We start from the raw sequence: 19616 nt of genomic DNA, 5'->3' as shown, positions 1-19616 counted from the left end.
GCAGAAATGTGTGTGCTGTGCAACCTATGAATGCTGAGATAAGCTCCAGCTAACCCACTCCCCTATGATGGATAAGTTGGTTAGAAAAATGGATGAATGGATGGATAATTGGTCACAGAAAAGTACACACATGCAAGAGAATGACCTGGTGGCTTATAACTATAAATAAAGAGCTTTTGTCACTGGCTGAATGACCTGCAGTGGAAATGAAGACACCCCACCGCTTCAATACATTTTTCAAACCAGTTTGTCCAAAATTCCCAACAAGAGATCAATAAGCCAGGCCACTCAATATGATCCACAGATGTGCAAACAGAAGTGGGTCTCATTTATATCTCCTCCATTACTGAGCTGAAGGTTTCATTGCCTCTATACAAAAAGCCACCTTTTTATCAACCTCTTCACTTCTATATTGGGTTAATTCTGTGGCAAGCAGTGCACCCTTAGAATGATGCCCAGCGACACCCCTCTCTTCAAAATGTTATCCTATTAAAAATAATTGAAGTGATATGTATTTCACCCAACCCAATGCTTTACCTTTCCCAGATTTATGAAGCCATGTCTCTCCAGGGAGTGTAGGGTGCCACTGATGCGGACCACCCAGCTGTTGGTATAAAGCGCACACTGACCAAGGTAAAACCCGAGAGTGGCAAAGAGGATAAAGAAGCCAATGCGTCTCATTGGGCTCTGAAATGAAAGCCTGAGATATGTAAACAGACCTCTATAAAGTCCTCCATGCACAGAGCCCAACCACTGTGACATCACTTCCTGGAGAGCAGTCCATTGGCATCATCAAGGGGGTTGATATACCAGAATGGCATGATTAACTATTTGTGGCACACAGACATAATTTAATTAAAAATATCATTCCAGGCCCCATTCTTTTAAAGAGACTGATTTTGTAGAGATGTAGTCAAAACATCATGAGATAAGAAGCTCTAAGAATTACAACTAGAAGAGCACTGAAGACAAGGCTGTTTTAAAATATTTTAGGCTTCTCTAAAGTCTGCATGACCCAGACAGAAGCATTTCTGTTTCTTAATTTATTCAGTCCTTGACTGTTACCCACTAAAAGAATAATTCTGAGGTTGGGCATTAATGGAAGACTAATCAGAGCTGTTTTGGTAAAGGAGAAAGAAACTTGTGGAATAACAGTCATTAAGTTTGTCTAGGGCACCATTCTGTTGTGAAAACCACCTCAAGGTAAGAGCGGCACTATAGCATTGTAATGGTATGGAGATGTTGCATCAGCCAGGGATGAGTCATCCATAGCCTGAAGTGGCATTCCATCACCAGTGACAGAGGTGCCTACAAAAACGGCAAGCCTACAAAGTCACAAACAGAATGCCATCTAGTGCAGCAAAAGGAGAGAAGTCCTGTTAAGGATTTTGAGACATCTAAAAGAGCCAAGGATCTATTCTGGCACTCGGCAGCAGTACTACATTGGTGTAAGAAGTGGGATGAATAGAAGACATCCCATCCAATTTAGCAAGTGTTGAGTACCGCAGAAATCGCAATGGACTTGGCTCTTCCAAAAAAAGTTGCTGGAAAGGATCGAGGTTAAGGTTTAGGATCTGAAGTGCCATTTTCAGAATTAGTACATGAGGGACAACAGCTGAGAGACAGCTACCTCTGCAACTCCACCAATGCTTCTCCATCTGCTAAGCTCAATTGGCCTAGGAGCACAAATACCGGTCGAGCTTCTAGCTCATGGAGATGGGGAAAACGTGGGGCAGATCGAATTGTCACTTACCTCAGGTGAGCCGTGTAAAGTGGGGTCGGTGGCAAACACAAAGAATGAGGTGTTACAAAGCAGGAATGGAGGGAGAGTCTTGGAGCTGGAATAAGAGTATGTAGTGTCAACTTAATGAATGTAAACAGCCAAGAGACCAGAACATCTGCAGCTCCACACAAGATCACCGCATAGGAGTGCAGTGTTTAACACAGTGACCGTGCATCACTTAACATCCTGCTGTGCCCCCTAACAGCAAAGCTTGCAAGACTACTACTGATGAGCTTTTGTCACTGGTTGAATGACCTGCAGTAGAAATGAAGACACCCCACCATTTCAAGAAGTTGGGGCTCAGAAAGCGGACGTCACTTAGTTGTTTCACAATAATTAAGATTAGGTATATAAGTATTTTTCACGTTTGTTTTATCATTTTAGCCCTAAAATAGTGACTTAACATCAGGGACCTATTTTATTCACTTTAAAGTTATTGTTTGAGTGTGGGGAAGGCCGTCTCAAGTGCCGTCCGCTTTCTGAACAAGACCCGAAGTTGGAAGTGGTTGCTGGGGACAGCGAATTTGAAGAAAAGGCTATGTAACAGTGCTGACAAGTCGCATCAGCTAGGGATAAGTCACCCATAGTATGGGCTGACATTAAATAACCAGCAGCAGGGTTGCCTATGAAAAGAGCAAGCCATGTAAAGAGCAAATTCTGGAATGCAGTGCCAGAGGATTTGTTTCCATTTTTCTACTTTTTTACAGTTGGATGACCGATAGGTAAATAGTCTCAATGAGGATCCCATTTTCAACCTGTGGTGGGGATTGAATAAGCATCTTTACAGTTTACATTAGAAGATTAGAACTTTGAACAAATTTGACAAGAACACATAATTCAGCCCACTGAAGCTTACCAATCCTACCCATCTAATTTCTCCAAAATAACACTAGATCTAGTTTTGAAGATCTCTAAAGTCTCACACTTAACCAAACTGATTTTTTCCATGTCTCTATTATTCTCTGTGTGAAGAAAACGTTTCTAAGGTTAGTGCAATATTTACCATTAACACGTTTCCAAAAGTGTCTCTGTGTTGTCATTTTAAGGTAACAGCCTGATTCCAAAATAATTATTCCTTTCAATAATGTCACTTCTTAATCTGTTTGCTTAAACCAAAAAGGTTCCATCCATCCATCCATCCATCCATCCATCCATCCATCCATCCATTGTCTCCCGCTTATCCGAGGTCGGGTCACAGGGGCAGCAGCTTGAGCAGAGATGCCCAGACTTCCCTCTCCCCGGCCACTTCTTCTAGCTCTTCCAGGAGAATCCCAAGGCGTTCCCAGGCCAGCCGGGAGACATAGTCCCTCCAGCGTGTCCTGGGTCTTCCCCGGGGCCTCCTCCCGGTTAGACGTGCCTGGAACACCTCACCAGGGAGGCGTCCAGGAGGCATCCTGATCAGATGCCCGAGCCACCTCATCTGACTCCTCTCGATGTGGAGGAGCAGCGGCTCTACTCTGAGCCCCTCCCGGATGACTGAGCTTCTCACCCTATCTTTAAGGGAAAGCCCAGACACCCTGCGGAGGAAACTCATTTCAGCCGCTTGTATTCGCGATCTCGTTCTTTCGGTCACTACCCATAGTTCATGACCATAGGTGAGGGTAGGAACATAGATCGACTGGTAAATTGAGAGCTTTGCCTTACAGCTCAGCTCCTTTTTCACCACGACAGACCGATGCAGAGCCCGCATTACTGCGGATGCCGCACCGATCCGCCTGTCGATCTCATGCTCCATTCTTCCCTCACTCGTGAACAAGACCCCGAGATACTTGAACTCCTCCACTTGGGGCAGGATCTCGCCACCAACCCTGAGAGGGCACTCCACCCTTTTCCGGCTGAGGACCATGGTCTCGGATTTGGAGGTGCTGATTCTCATCCCAGCCGCTTCACACTCGGCTGCGAACCGATCCAGAGAGAGCTGAAGATCACGGCCTGATGAAGCAAACAGGACAACATCATCTGTTGAACCAAAAAGGTTCAACTCCTTTAATCTTTTCTCATAACTTATCCTCTCAGTTGTGGAGTCAACCTAGACGCTTTTCTCTGGACTTTTTAAAAGACCACTATGTTTTTTTTAGTAATGTGGAGGCCCAAACTACACAAGGGACTTAATGGGTGGAGTTTAACATTTAAGCTTGAGGGATACCACACATACTTCTCAGCGGGGAGACAGGGAGACTTAATGAATGCAGCCAAATGTAGAAAGGTCTTTGAAGACAACCTGCTCCACAGTGCATGTGATCCTAGACTGGGGTGATGGTCCACCTGTCAGCACAAAATTGACCTGACGCATTCAGCCAAGGAAATACTGGAGGGGTTTCGGGATAAGTCTCTGACTGTTGTGGAGTGGCCCAGCCAAAGCCCAGACTTAAACAAGGTTGAATTAAGACCCTCACAGGCTCCTGGGTAACTTAGTTCCTTAAGAGATAGCTGATGATACTTTTAACAATGCCGCATGCGGACACCTAGTCTTTTAATGCAGTGCATTTGCCACACTTAATTTCATGAAGACTCAGTCAGTTCATTTCAGTATGCAGAAAATACATTTTAGCAAGGTAGGGGTGTGTTCTGCCTTGGTCTTTTTGATTCACACATACTTGATTACTTGATTACTTGATAATTTCATTCAGCGGGTTACAGGACTTAAATCTCATAGAACATGTGTGGAGAAACCTGGAGATTAAAGTTTACAGACACCACCCATCCAGTCTTATGGAGCCTGAGAGTATCTGAAAGGAAGGATGGGATAAACGTCACTAATCCAGGTGTGCAATGTTTGTGGAGTCTTACCCTGAAAGACTTGGAGCTGATATTGCGGCCAATGGGGCTTTTGCAAAGTACTGAATTAAGGGTCTGAATACTTAAGTGAATGAGAAATTTCAGGTTTTGATTTTTAACAAATTTGCAAAACCTTCCTGAATACATGATTTCACATTGCCATTAACTGATAATTGAGCGTATATTGCTTATTAAAAATGGAAAATGTTTCAATTTAAAATTAAATCTACAACACAATAAAGTGTACAGAAAGAGAAAGGGTCTGAATACTTTCATTCTGAACCCAACATTATCAAAAATTGCAGTGGTCCCACACTGACCCATGAAGGATACCACCATAATAACCCTTTGCTTTCTGTGGTTTAGCCAATTTTGCACCGATCCACAAATTACCCCTTGAATTCCTATTTCTTTTATTTTGATCACTAACCTTGCATGTGGTATCTTAACAAAAATCTTCTGAAAATCAAGATAAATAATCAGCTTGCGCCTCTCTGATTATATGCTTTTGTTCCTGACAATACATAATGTGAATTTCCCCTTGGGATTAATAAAGTTATCTATCTATCTATCTATCTATCTATCTATCTATCTATCTATCTATCTATCTATCTATCTATCTATCTATCTATCTATCTATCCAATTCCAGCATATTAGTAAAACGCTGAAGCCATGCTGACTACCCACCACAATTCCTGTTCTCACTATATGTTGCTCAGTCTTTTCCTTAATAATTCCTTCCATTAATTTACAGTGGCGTTTGAAAGTTTGTGAACCCTTTTGAATTTTCTATATTTCTGCATTAATATGACCTAAAACATCATCAGATTTTCACTCAAGTCCTAAAAGTAGATAAAGAGAAACCAGTTAAACAAAAATATTATACTTGGTCATTTATTTATTGAGGAAAATGATCGAATATTACATATTTGTGAGTGGCAAAAGTATGTGAACCTTTGCTTCCAGTATCTGGTGTGACCTCCCCATTGCAGCTATAACTGCAACTAAACGTTTCCAGTAACTGTTGATCAGTCCTGCACACCGCTTTGGAGGAATTTGAGCCCATTCCTCCGTACAGAACAGCTTCAACTCTGGGATGTTGGTGGGTTTCCTCACATTAACTGCTCGCTTCAGGCCCTTCCACAACATTTCGATTGGATTAAGGTCAGGACTTTGACTTGGCCATTCCAAAGCATTAACTTTATTCTTCTTTAACCATTCTTTGGTAGAACGACTTGTGTGCTTAGGTTCGTTGTCTTGCTGCATGACCCACCTTCTCTTGAGATTCAGTTCATGGACAGATGTCCTGACATTTTCCTTTAGAATTCTCTGATATAATTCAGAATTCATTGTTCCATCAATGAAGACAAGCCGTCCTGGCCCAGATGCAGCAAAGCAGGCCCAAACCGTGATACTACCACCAGCATGTTTCACAGATGGGATAAGGTTCTTATGCTGGAATGCAGTGTTTTCCTTTCTCCCAACATAACGCTTTTTATTTAAACCAAAAAGTTCTATTTTGGTCTCATCTGTACAAAAAACATTCTTCCAATAGCCCTCTGGTTTGTCCATGTGTTCTTTAGCAAACTGCAGACGAGCAGCAATGTTTTTTTTGGAGAGTAGTTTCTTTCTCCTTGCAACCCTGCCATGCACACCATTGTTGTTCAGTGTCCTCCTGATGGTGGACTCATGAACATGAACATTAGCCAATGTGAGAGAGGCCTTCAGTTGCTTAGAAGTAACCCTGAGTCCTTTGTGACCTCGCCGACTATTACACGCCTTGCTCTTGGAGTGATCTTTGTTGGTCGACCACTCCTGGGGAGGGTAACAATGGTCTTGAATTTCCTCCATTTGTACAAAGTCTGTCTGACTGCGGTTTAGTGGAGTCCAAACTCTTTAGAGATGGTTTTCTAACCTTTTCCAGCCTGAGGAGCATCAACAACTCTTTTTCTGAGGTCCTCGGAAATCTCCTTTGTTCGTGCCATGATACACTTCCACAAACATGTGTTGTGAAGAGCAGACTTTGATAGATCCCTGTTCTTTAAATAACACAGGGTGCCCACTCACACATGATTGTCAACCCATTGATTGAAAACACTGGACTCGAATTTCACCTTCAAACTAACTGCTAATCCTAGTGGTTCACATACTTTTGCCACTCATAAATATGTAATATTCGATCATTTTCCTTAATAAATAAATGACAAAGTATAATATTTTTGTTTAACTGGTTTCTCTTTATCTACTTTTAGGAGTTGAGTGAAAATCTGATGATGTTTTAGGTCATATTTATGCAAAATATAGAAAATTCTAAAGAGTTCACAAACTTTCAAGCACCACTGTATCCATGATACATGTTAAACTTATTGGCCTATAGTTATTTGGATATTCCCCATCACACTTTTTATATCATAGGATAACATTTGCTGTTTTCTTAGGAATTGCCTTTCTAGTTCAAAGCCCAATCTATTATGCCATATTGCCTACCTGTCAAAAGAAAGTATGGCATTCCTCTGGGTTATTTTTTGCTTTGGGCGATTACTCTGGCTGTCATGGGGGATTCAAAGAAGACTTTGAGTAATGCGATAATAAATTAAATTAATTGATTTCTAGCCAGAACTGCTTTTGTCTGATGGCCTTGAGAGTCTGCCTGATGTTTTGATATTCTGCTCACACAAGCAAAGAGTTTTTTCCCATTGAACAGTACAGAGTAATGGGGATTGTGGAAGAGTGGTGAAAAAGAGAGTGCAAGCAGGGTAGAATGGGTGGAGAAGAGTGTCAGGAGTGATTTGTGACAGACGGGTATCAGCAAGAGTGAAAGGGAAGGTCTACAGGATGGTAGTGAAACCAGCTGTTATATGGGTTGAAGATGCTGGCACTGACCAGAAAGCAGGAGACAGATCTGGAGGTAGCAGAGTTAAAGATAATAAGATTTGCATTGGGTGTAACGAGGATGGACAGGATTAGAAATGAGTACATTAGAGGGTCAGCTTAGGTTGGATGGTTGGGATACAAAGTCAGAGAGGCGAGATTGCATTGGTTTGGACATGTGCAGAGGAGAGATGCTGAGTATATTGGGAGAAGGATGCTAAGGATAGAGCTGCCAAGTAAGAGGAAAAGAGCAAGACCTAAGCGAAGGTTTATGGATGTGGTGAGAGAGGACATACAGGTGATGGGTGTAACAGAGCAAGATGCAGAGGACAGAAAGGTATGGAAGAAGATGATCCGCTGTGGCAACCCCTAACGGGAGCAGCCGAAAAAAGAAGAAGATATCATTAAGATTTGGCTCCAGTGCAGAAAAGACTTTTGCCCCTAAAGCAGAGAAGTTGGCACAGGTCAGGTCAGGGAGCATGCACTGGCACACTACACAATGAAACAGCTTGGGAACCTCCCAGTCCAGTTCCACCCCATTGAAATGACCATCTATCTACTGCAGATGGGTGTTACATGGGTGTCCCCTTGGCCTGGTCCAGCCGCTTGGGTCCTCAACAATGACACCCTCAGAGAATCGCACCACATGGCCATAGTGCCGTAACTGATGCTCCTTCACGATGCAGGTAATGTGCCTCATTCAGAACTCTACAAGCAACTGATCATTCGACACAAAGTCAAACCTGCAGTACCCAAGGATTTTCCAAAGAAACAGTACTGAAGGAGTCCAGTCTTCATCTCAGGTCACTGGATAGTGTCCATGTCTCACAAATCATATAGCAAGGCAGGAAGCACCAGGACTTTAAAGACTTGGACCTTTATCCTTTTGTAAAGAAGGCAGTCCACCCTTTCAGCCAGTAGTTTCCAGCCTTTTCTATGCCCCACACCCTAGAAAATGTCCTGTTTATGTCTGCACCCCCTACAAAAGTAATATGACATCTGAAGTTGATAAAGTCAAATTTCTAATTTTTGAATCACGAACATACAGCGGGTGAACAAATTGAAGTATAAAAAAATAAGCTTTTAACTTTTTAGTGCATAAAATATAAATATAAATTGAGCAATTAACTATTAAAAATCTCAATAATGTTCTAAATGTGTCCCCTGTGAAGTTTAGACACTCAATTGACAATTCAGGGTTGCATCAAGCACTGCAAGGAAATAACACACTGTAAATGATCAACGGGTTTGAGGGATGGGAGACCCCTGTGAATCAAACAATGCAACATGGTTAACTAGAGCTTTGTCCTCCAATAACACCTGCAACTGCAGTTCTAAAAACCGTTGCACTGCACAGTTAAATTGTTGCCCTACTGCCAGGACTGCCAGCAGGAGAGATGGGCCAAGCGTAACAGCAGGTGTTGCATCCAATTCAGTCCCCCCAAACCTCAAAATTAGTGATGTTTCCTGATCAGAGCTTGCACAGAAATCAATACTAGACTTCACCCTTCTCTACACATCACGACAAGGGCCAGATTCCATTCTCTTAAAAAAGTTATTTGCCTTTATGATTGTTGTGCCTGCAGCAAGGAAACAGTGAGAACGCACATTTCTGTGACTCATTCACAGGTGACAATTGCGTGCAATGCTTGATTCTTTTCATATCATTAAAACAGGAAGCACTATCTAATAAAATGTAAATGACATCCCACTGCAAGACATCGATTGCATCACGAGAAAGATGGACAACACACCTCACTTTGTTTTGGTGAACTGCAATGCAGCCTTCCTCTTTGTTGCACCCCCAGATAGGGAACCCCTGCATTAAGTGTTAATTTAAGTTCAGTGCATGGATAAGCATGCAAAGCCCCTACTGGTCCAATTACTCCTTATTTTATAGAGCACCTCTCACAAACAGTTTATCAGCAATTGGTCAAAAGGTTTAACAAAGCATTACATGTAATTTGGGATGGAAGTAGTTAGCACTGCTGCCTCACAGATCAACTATCGCGCATTCTTCCTGCTTACTTGTCCGTTTTCCTCCAGGATCCCACAATAAACGTGCTGGTGAGACCTAAAATGGCTGTCATGTGGGTGGGTTTGTAAGTGTGTTCTTTGATAGGCTGACTTCCTGTCCCAGGCTGTTTCTTGCTTTGTGCCCAGCGTAGTTTACCACAGTCTTGAATTCAATTAAATAGATTTGTGAATGTTATACACATCTATATCTCTATATATATAAAATCCAGCGTCTCTCTGTCTGTATGTCTGCCTGTTTTTCACGAGAGAACTTCTTAATGGATTTAGATCATTTTTTTTTATAATTTGCTTGAACATTCAAGTTGATTTTGTGACCTCTCTCATCATGCTACGTATCATAGTTCGCTTGTGGTACTGATTTATTTGCGCAAATCTGAGAGAGATGCAGTGGGCCGAGGGGAGTTGGGAGGGGCCCTCCTCACTCACGTGTCAACCTCAGGCCATACCTTACATCCGCTTAGCTAGCGAACGAGAGAACTACGTAACAGATTTAGTTTTTTTTCTAGAATTTGCTTGAACATTCCAGTTGATTTTGTGACTTCACTCATAAGATAGTTTGCTTGCAGGAGCAGTATACTCGTGATAATCCAAGACAGAGGCTGCAGGCCGAGGGGAGGGGGAAGTGTGATGTCAGGAGTGGGGAGCCAGGTGGAGCCCTCCTCACTGTCCTGTTTCACTAATACACAGGTGTAGCCGCAGGGCACAGCTAGTATGTATGTGTGTGTGTATATATATATATATATATATATATATATACTGTATATTTATATATATATACAGTATATATTTATATATATTGTCGCAGGTAGCTGGGGGGGCGACCCAGCTGGGACGCCCCAGAGGACCGGAGGATGGCTTACGCCATCCAGCTATGGGGACCATGGGTACAGAACTTTGAAGCTCAACCCTGTAGGGGCCCGTGGTCACCGCCAGGGGTGCCCCAATGCCGTGGGAGCTCTGGACCTCAGCACTTCCGCCACAACCGGAAGTGCTGGGAGGAAGAGGATCGGGGACACCTGGAGTTCTTCTGGGTGCAGAGCTGGTACTTCCGCCACACTGGGAAGTGCAGGTGGAAGCTCATCAGAAGACACCTGTAGCACATACGGGTATGGATAAAAGGGGCCGCCTCCCTCCATTCAGGTGGAAGAAGGACAAGGTCTGGGAGGAGGCAAGGAGGCAGCCTGAACAAGTGAGGCATTTGTATTGAGGGCCTGGACTTGTGGGGACTTTAGGGATTTGTGTGCACTTGTAAATATGGATTGTCATAATAAACGTGTTGTGGGTGATTTGAACGTGTCCGCCTGTCTGTGTCCGGGTCATCTTCCACATATATATATATATATATATAGTAGCTGTGTAAGCCCATTCTGTAAATAGCCTGGGGTCCTAAAACTATTGAAATCATCAGAAAAAAAAAATTGAAACAATTGAGGCAATTGAAAGGAACTCCTCTGAACATCTTTCTCCAAGCAGGTTGTGTTTTGCCAACATGCTCGTATTGCTTGTGCATTAGTGGTGAGAGGAAAAGTAAAGGGGATACCGTTTTGCAGATGTGCTCGTCTCGCTTGTGTATTAGCGGCTCAGCGAGTTTCTCTCTTTTCTCGGTGGCTTTGCTTTGGGGACACAGTTGCTTTCTTCTTCTGACTCATTAACTTAGGTAGCCTTGCTGTAGCCTCGCACTTCCGGGTCGGACAGACAGATACACACACTTCCACATGTAGACATTTATATATAAGAATATTATATATATATATATATATATTATAAAAAGAAATCCTGTTCCCTGTCCTGATAGTCTACAATACGTCATCTTCTTGGAAGATAATTTAAAGACCCGCGAGACGAAAGAGACCTGCCACGGTGCGTCTCACGGGAACATAGAATGAGAGTCTTGCAAGACACACCCTACTTACAAGCAAGATCAAAAAAAAAAATCAGTAGTGTAAAGCCAGTCATGCAGCACACACAGGGCTCTCAGTGCATATAAAGTGTATAAGGTCAATACGGTAGAAATGAATAGGGTAGAAATGAAACATCGATGATTAAACGAAGAAGAAAGAAAAGCGCGGAGAACAGAGACCCATAAGCGATGGAGAGAAAAAAATGCTAAAAAGAAAAACAATAATCTAAGTGCAAATTTAGAAAATAAGGAACGTGATGATCAGCCCGGAACAAGTGGAATGGAAAAAAAAGCACGTCCAATCGGGCGCGGAGAATAGAGACTCAAATGCGTTGGACAGAAAAAAGAGCAAAAAAGAATAATCGAGGTGCAAATTCAGAAAATAAGGAAAGTAATTATCAGCCCGGAACAAGTGGAATTGAAAAAAAAGCACGTCCAGTCTGGCTCAGAATTAAAAGACAATGAATAAAAGACAAAGTAGAACTTCATAAAGAAGTTTACAAACGTTGACGCTAAACACATGCAGAGCAGGTTAGAGACTATGAAACCAGTGAAATTAGAAAGGCTCAAAAAAAAAAAAAAAATGGCGCTATACACATGTGGAGAAAGCTGTGACAGCAGCTACCCCAACCGAACACGAGCAGCGTTATACATCCTGCAAGAAAGAATTCAACCACGCCCGTGGCCAGAAATAAAAGACAGGTATTGCTTTTACAACATCACGCGACACCACGCAGTGAGCCATCATTTAAAACAAGTCAACAGACCTCTAAGCTAGCAGTTGTTGGATTGCTTTTGGCAGGCAAGCATCGTGCGCTCGGAGCTCTTAAAACAACGACATGCGACAGGCAGAAGAGGCAGCTAGCAAGCAGCAAAAAGACAGCAAATGATCCAACGGCATATCCTTAGCGTATGTTAAGCCGCAACACCCTTCACAACATGAGCAGCATTATATGTCTGGGAAGAAAGAGATGTAACCTCGCGCGAGGCAGGAAATAAAGAAACAAGTATTGTTTTTACAAAAGTTTTTAAAGTAAAAGTGAAAATAATGCATATGTAACAATTCACAAGAAAATAACAATCTCTTTAAATTGTAGATTGCCTGCCTAAGGTAAAGTCATCCCTGATGAATGGGGACGTGGGAATGAGGAGTCCTTTCATCGGATTAGCCTATTTCAGATGTGGAATGGCAAAATGGGGGAGGCAGCTTGATAAATGAGGTCTCCAAGACTTAAAACAAATCCAAATCATATTATGTGATATCATCTAATGTGAAATTCTACTCCGTACTTCTAGAATTTTTATTTTTATATTGTATTGAGGATTTATTCTGTTCTGTGTATTGTACTGTACGGCTCAAAATTAAAAGACTGAGTAAAATGACAAAGTAGAACTTCATAAAGACGTTTACAAACGTTGGCGCTAAACACATGCAGAGCAGGTTAGAGACTATGAAACCAGTGAAATTAGAAAGGCTCAAAAAAAAAAATGGCGCTATACACATGTGGAGAAAGTTAAAGGATATGAAAGTAGGAAAATTAGAAAATATAAAAGAAGAAAGTAAAGATCGCAGTAGCGCAAACAAACAAACTGCCTCATTTAACTATGCACCAGTCTAACTTTGGTTTTGCACAATAATTACTACACTATTGCACCTTAACACTTAATTCTACCTTATTCACATAATTGTACTAATTTAGTATGTTCTACTATACTGTTATCTTTCAATATATTACTTTTTGTTAATTTAACTGATATTCTTCTAACTTTGCACAGTTTTTGATAAGTGGGTCAGGATGCATTTCACTGCGTGTTGTCCTATATAACTATGCATGTGACAAATAAAGAATCTTGAGAATTTCAAAAACGGAGTTTACCGCACATGCATTTATTGGTTACTTTGTTCATGTATATAAATATATTTATCTGTCTGCTTATTTAAAAAGCTACATTTACCCCAGGAGTCAAAAACGTTCTGTCTAGCCCTTGTACAAAAACCTAGAGAAAAGCTGGGGTATCACCTTGGTAACCCCATGTACTTTTGGAACTGTGAGAGGAAAATAGCACAACTTTACAGACTGGAGTCCAATGCAGAACTCTACTTACTAATTTACTTTGTAAAAAAAAAATATTAACTGCTGATGATGTAGATCGTTTTGTCTGTGCTGAAATTCCAAACAGAGAAACCTGTCCTGACCTCATTAAAAAGATTTAGCATATTGCGACTCACAAGATTACAAATATTGTTTTTACAGAAGTTCTGAAATAAAAGTGAAACTAATGAAATAGCAACAATTCAAAGAAAAAAAAAATCTTAAAAGTGTGTATCTGGAAAACCAAACATGGAGGTTGGCGAGCGAGGCGATCACGCTAATCATCACGCTAAGAATCAGTTCATTGCGCTAATCCGAGACAGAGGCTGCGGGTCGAGGGGTGGGAGAAGCGTGACATTAGGAGTGGGGAGTCAATCTACCTTTGTGTTTTGGAATGTAACTTGCCTCCACTTAGTTAGCAATACCTTTTTATTTATTGAATTTTAAAGTTTGCTCTGTTTCACTACTACGCAGGCGGAGCCATGGGGGGGCGGCTAGTGTATATATAAAATCCAGCGTCTCACTATCTGGCTGTATGTATGTCCCCTTTCACAAGAGAACTACTTAACTGATTTAGATCAGGTTTTTATCTTGAATTTGCCTGAACATTTTCTCATCACGCTAAGTATTATGGTTCTGTTGTGGTACCAATTTATTTGCATGAATTCAAGAGAGACGCTGTGGGCCGAATGGAGGGGGGGCAGGGCCCTCCTCACTCATGTGCCAGCCTCCATTCGAGCCTCTCTACCTCTCACCACGTGTTGGGGCGTACCTTGCCTCCACTTAGCTAGCAATACCTGTTTGTTCAACAGATATTATCATCTACAGATTGCTAAGGAGTAATGTTTAACATTTTTGAGAGAGAGATCAGAGCTACATGTCTTTTAGAGGGTAGTTGCTGATTGGCAGAGATATCATGGCCACGTGCTTTTCTCCCCATATGGGGGACGCTCTCCCATCAGACCTGAACACGATCAGATACAGTGCCAGCTTTTGATGTTGGAGCGTACCTACCTTCCACTTGGCCAGAATTACATTATTTTTAAAGTTTGTCCTGTTTCATTACTACGTGGGTGGAGCCGCAGGGGACAGCTAGTTACTGAATCTGATTACAGTAATCTCATAAAAAGTTAAACCAAAAATCTAAACAAGCGACTACTAAATTCAGAGGTGATGCCTGTGCAGTGGAGAGGTTTTCAGAATTATTACTGTCACCGTCTCCCTCAGGAGCCTCGGCAACTTTGCACAAAGTCTGCATTTTTTCGGTCCCATGACATCAAGCTTCAGAGCCGCAAAGCCCAAAAATTATGGGCCAGCACATCACAATTAATGCGTTAAACATGCGCTTTGTGGCAATTGCAGCTTTCATGAGCAAAACATCATTAGGGGGCCATCTGTCGTGCAGAAGCCTCACACTTTCTTTGTATGCTGGCTTAAGAGAAGCAGGGAATGTAAAGTCACCTGAGGTAAATGGGCTCACTAAGTGGTTAGCATACTCAGGTGGCTACCGCCGTAACCACCACGCTAAATGCAACACCAACAAATGGGCAGCCTCAGTCAGTTCATGGTACTCATTACTGTTATTTTCTCCCAATTCAACCTCCAATTACAGCGTCTCCGGTAATGACTGTCAGTAAATGTGCTGCATCAGCCAGCCACTCAACCCTCAGTGGCTCTTTGAGGGAGAATCCGACTCCCTTCATGACTTACCTTTTTGTATCATTCAGTAACGCCCAATGAAAACTTTAAGTATGGGCAGGCAACATTTTGAGGGTACACACCAAAATCAAAAGCAAAAAACTGAATATATGTAGCTTTAGAGGTGTGCAATGGCTGGAGGCAGTAATGGTTATCAATCATTAACTTGCTCAGTGCACATCCGAGTGCATTATTGAGTCCAGTTAAATATATTTTTGTCATTTACATCGAAAAAATAATTGTCATTGTAGCATGGATTCAGATGAGGCATCAGAGGAATGTACTTCATTCACTTGTAGATTTAATTAGGAATGCCCCAAGGATCGATGCTGGGCCCTCTCCTCTTCTCCTTTTACACCTCCACACTAGGCCCTCTCATCATGTCCTATGGTTTTTCTTATCAGTGCTGTGTTGAATGATACAGATGTACCTGCTATTCCCTCCAGAGGACCTCACAATATCAGCCAGAACCTCTGCATGTCTCACTGATTTTGTAACCTGGATGAAGGAACACCACCTCCAACTCTTCCTCGCAAAAAATTACTTTCTTGTTATCCCAGCTCGTTCAGCATCCCATCTCTGTTTTGCTCTGCTCATTATCGCTAACATCTGGGAAAGTCTGTGCACAACCTTGGGATGATGATCATTGACAAAGCTGTCCTTCACTGCCCACGTTGCAATGGTCTCTCTGTCTTGTACATTCACGTTATACAACAGTCGCAAGTATCTGACAGAGTATGCAGCACAACTACTGGTCCAGGCTTTGATTATGTCACATCTTGACTGAGCCGCTTCAGATCATTCAAAGTGCAGCAGCTCATCTGGAATTCAATTAGCCAAGGTGGGCACATGTCACACCTGGCTTCCTATATCAGCACATATTAGGTTCAAATCTTTCATGCTTTCTTACAGAGATTAGTCAGTGGGTCAGGATCAATACATAAGGAGACACTTGTGAGGTCCTGCACTCCTTCTAGACCACTGAGGTCTGCTGATGAACGTTGTCTGGTGATGCAACCTCTGTGTGGCACGAAATCTCAATCCAGACTCTTTTCATGTGTGAAAGAAGCTGTACACCTACATTTGAAATTCTGACTTCCTTAATGTGTTTAAGAAGCATCTGAAGACTCTTGTTTTGGTGTATTTCTGTCCAACTGAGCTGTCAGGTTACGTAACCTAGAAAATGTAACAAGCTTGTTTTTTTGTTCTATGACTTTCACTTGTGATGATCAATTTTTTACCCTTGTCCTGTCACACTTGTTCCCAAACTGATGTTTACTCAATTATGTAGACCTCTTTTGTAAATTGATTTGGATGAAAGCTTCTGATAAGTAAATAAATATAAATGTTATTACAAACACTGTATATGCAGAGGCATACCCTAATAAAAGAAGATACTATACTAAAATTTTCTTAAATTAAACAGTGACAAAACTGAGGTTCTCCTCATTGGTTTAAAATCATCATTATCCAAAACCAATAATCTTTCTCTTATTATTGATAACTCTTGTTTCCCCATCACCTCAGGTTAAGAGTCTGGGTGTCATCCTCGACAGTACTCTGTCTTTCCAGTCTCACATTCATAACATCACCCGGTCTGCTTACTTCCACCTACGTAATATTAATCGCATTCGCCACTCCCTCACTCCTCATACCACTGCCATTCTTGTTCATAGTCTTGTTACTTCTCAGCTGGACTACTGCAATTCACTCCTCTTTGGTCTCCCTAATAAATCTCTTCATAAGCTTCAGTTAGTCCAGAATTCTGCAGCACGTATCATCACTCGAACCTCATCTATTCACCATATTACTCCGGTCTTTCAGCAACTTCATTGCCTCCCGGTTAAGTTTCGAACTGATTTTAAGATTCTGCTATTAACATTTAAGGCTATTCATAACCTTGCCCTTCCATATCTGTCTAACCTTCTTCATGTTGCCATTCCCTCCCGTAACCTTAGATCCTCTTCCTCCATCCATCTGACCATCCCTCTCGCCCGTCTAACCACCATGGGGAGCAGAGCATTCAGCCGTTCTGCTCCCAAGCTCTGGAATTCATTACCTACCGAACTCAGAAACATTAAATCATATTCATTCTTCAAATGTAAACTTAGAACGCATCTGAGCCCTTTCTTATTTTCATTGGTACATTAGTGATGGACAGGTTGACAGAGGAGATTAGACAGGAGTCCCCATGGACTGTAATTTTCAAGGCTGACATTGTGATCTGTATTGAAAGTAGGGAGCAGGTTGAGGAGATCCTGGAGAAGTGGAGATATGCTCCAGAGAGTAGAGGAATGATGGTCAGTAGGAACAAGACAGAATACATGTGTGTAAATGAGAGGGAGGTCAGTGGAATGGTGAGGATGTAGAAAGTAGAGTTGACGAAGGTGGATAAGTTTAAATACTTGGGGTCAACAGTACAGCGTAATGGGGAGTGTGGAAGAGAGGTGAAAAAGAGAGTGTAGGCATGGTGGAGTGCATGAGGAAGAGTGTTAGGAGTGATTTGTGATAGATGGGTACCAGCAAGAGTGAAAGGGAAGGTCTACAGGATGGTAGTGAGACCAGCTGTGTTATAGATGGTAGCACTGACCAAAAACAGGAGACAGAGCTGGAGGTGTCAGAGTTAAAAATATTAAGATTTGCATTGGGTGCAACAAGCATGGGCAGGATAAAGACTGAGTACATGAGAGGAAGGCCTAAGAGGAGGTTGATGTATGTGATGAGAAAGGACATGTAGGTGGTGGGTGTGACAGAGCAAGATGCAGATAACAGGAAGATATGGAACAAGATGATCTGCTATGGCGACCCTTAATGGGAGCATCCAGAAGAAGAAGAAGAAGATTCCACACATGAGCTCATGTCTGTATTTGAATTTGCCTGTTGGATTGCAAACTTATTCAAATAAATTATTTGATTAGCATTTCTGCTTCATTGATTGCTCACCCCAATCTGTGCAGTCAGTTGTTTTAAACGAGTGGTATGTTGCACACCTCAGGTCATCTCTTGCTCTTTCTGAGAGCCACCGTGAACATGAAACACCAGAACCTTTACATTTTCTTTAATGTCCCACAATGTTGTAATTGGGCCATTGTTGGCTGCCTACACTGGACCAGTGTTTTGGGGCCAGTTTTACCCCAGAATGCAAATCCCAATTGAGTCATTGTTGACTGCCCACATAGGACCAAGATGTTTGCCCACACTGGGTATACACTACCCTAGTGTTTGTTTGTTTTCTGGGTATGGTAGTGATAACCTCATCCAATATGGCTGCTAATGCCCTGTGCTATCATGATGGTCTCACAAAACTTCATTTCTTTCTTTCTTTCTTTCTTTCTTTCTTTCTTTCTTTCTTTCTTTCTTTCTTTCTCTTCAAATGCTATATAACACTTGTTTAAATTTCCCCTACTTCCCTGACGTTCTAAAAGTGCTCATTACCCAATGTATCTAACATAACTAGTTTTCCATGTCCACCCTTTAAACCCTTCCGTAGAGGATACCATGAAGGTTTATTATTTACTTACTGTCCGACTGCTTCTCCTGCTTTTGCTTCTCTTGTTCTACTTGCTGTTGAATCACTCACAAGGACTTCAAAGATGAACATACAACCTTCACTCATGCAGTACTTTGCTCTTGAGCAGCTGAAAAAATAGTCTTAATTTTTTGTGAAGTTTCAAAGTACAGCATAGTTGGTGAGAGGCAGGAGGACAAAGCAGCAGGAGGATCACTGAGAGTTGGGAGAACAGTGCAGCATAGCTTATACTTTGGGAATCTTCTGTGGAACTAAATGGAACACAAGGACATGGACAAGTTTGGTGATACCCCTCCCTCAGACTTTGCTTAAGAGTTTTGGTTCAAATGAATATTTCAAATAATAACACAAATGAAAATGACGTGGACAAAAATCATGGGACCCTTAACCTAATATTTTGTTGCACAACCTTTAGAGGCCATCATTGCAAACAAGTGATTCCTGGAGCTCCCCATGAGTCTTCTACACCTATCAGTAGGTAATTTGGCCCACTCTTTCTGAGCAAACCACTTCGAGCTGTGTCAGGTTTGAAGGGGGCCTGCTCCAGACAGTATGTTTCAGTTCTTTACACAGACGTTTGATAGGATTCAAATCAGGGCTCATGGGAAGCCACTTCAGAATAGTCCAAGGTTTTTGTTCTTAGCCATTCTTGTTTGCTTTTAGCTGTGTGTTTTGAGTCACTATCCAATTGGAAGATCCATGACATGTGACTGAGACAGAGCTTTCTGACACTGTCAGAAGACAGAACGTCTTGTGATTTCATTGTTCTCTGCACAGACTCAAGGCAATCCGTGCCAGATGCAGCAAAGCAGCTCCAAGATATAGAGTAACTGAGCCTCCTCCATGTTTCCCAGAAGGTATGGTGTTCTTTTCTTTGAAAGTTTAAGTTTTTCATCTGTGGACATAGAGCTTGATGTCACTTGCCA

At 42.0% G+C, this 19616-nt stretch overlaps 1 protein-coding gene across 1 annotated transcript in view; it reads right to left on the bottom strand.

The window, feature by feature from the left end:
* The window catches only part of LOC114656645 (proprotein convertase subtilisin/kexin type 4-like), a 107532-nt gene that overhangs the window by 75696 nt on the left and 12220 nt on the right, over nucleotides 1-19616 (bottom strand). The window contains exons 3-4 of the mRNA XM_051931271.1: nucleotides 1754-1838; nucleotides 538-687 (exon numbers count right to left, since the gene is read on the bottom strand). Of these exons, the coding sequence (XP_051787231.1) occupies nucleotides 538-687; nucleotides 1754-1838 (235 nt within the window). The remainder of the gene's footprint in view (nucleotides 1-537; nucleotides 688-1753; nucleotides 1839-19616) is intronic.

The sequence above is a fragment of the Erpetoichthys calabaricus genome, chromosome 8, assembly GCF_900747795.2.
Source record: "Erpetoichthys calabaricus chromosome 8, fErpCal1.3, whole genome shotgun sequence".
Taxonomy (NCBI): domain Eukaryota; kingdom Metazoa; phylum Chordata; class Cladistia; order Polypteriformes; family Polypteridae; genus Erpetoichthys; species Erpetoichthys calabaricus.
The sequence above is the reverse complement of the archived record's forward strand: the minus strand, read 5'-3'. Positions and strand labels throughout refer to the sequence as shown.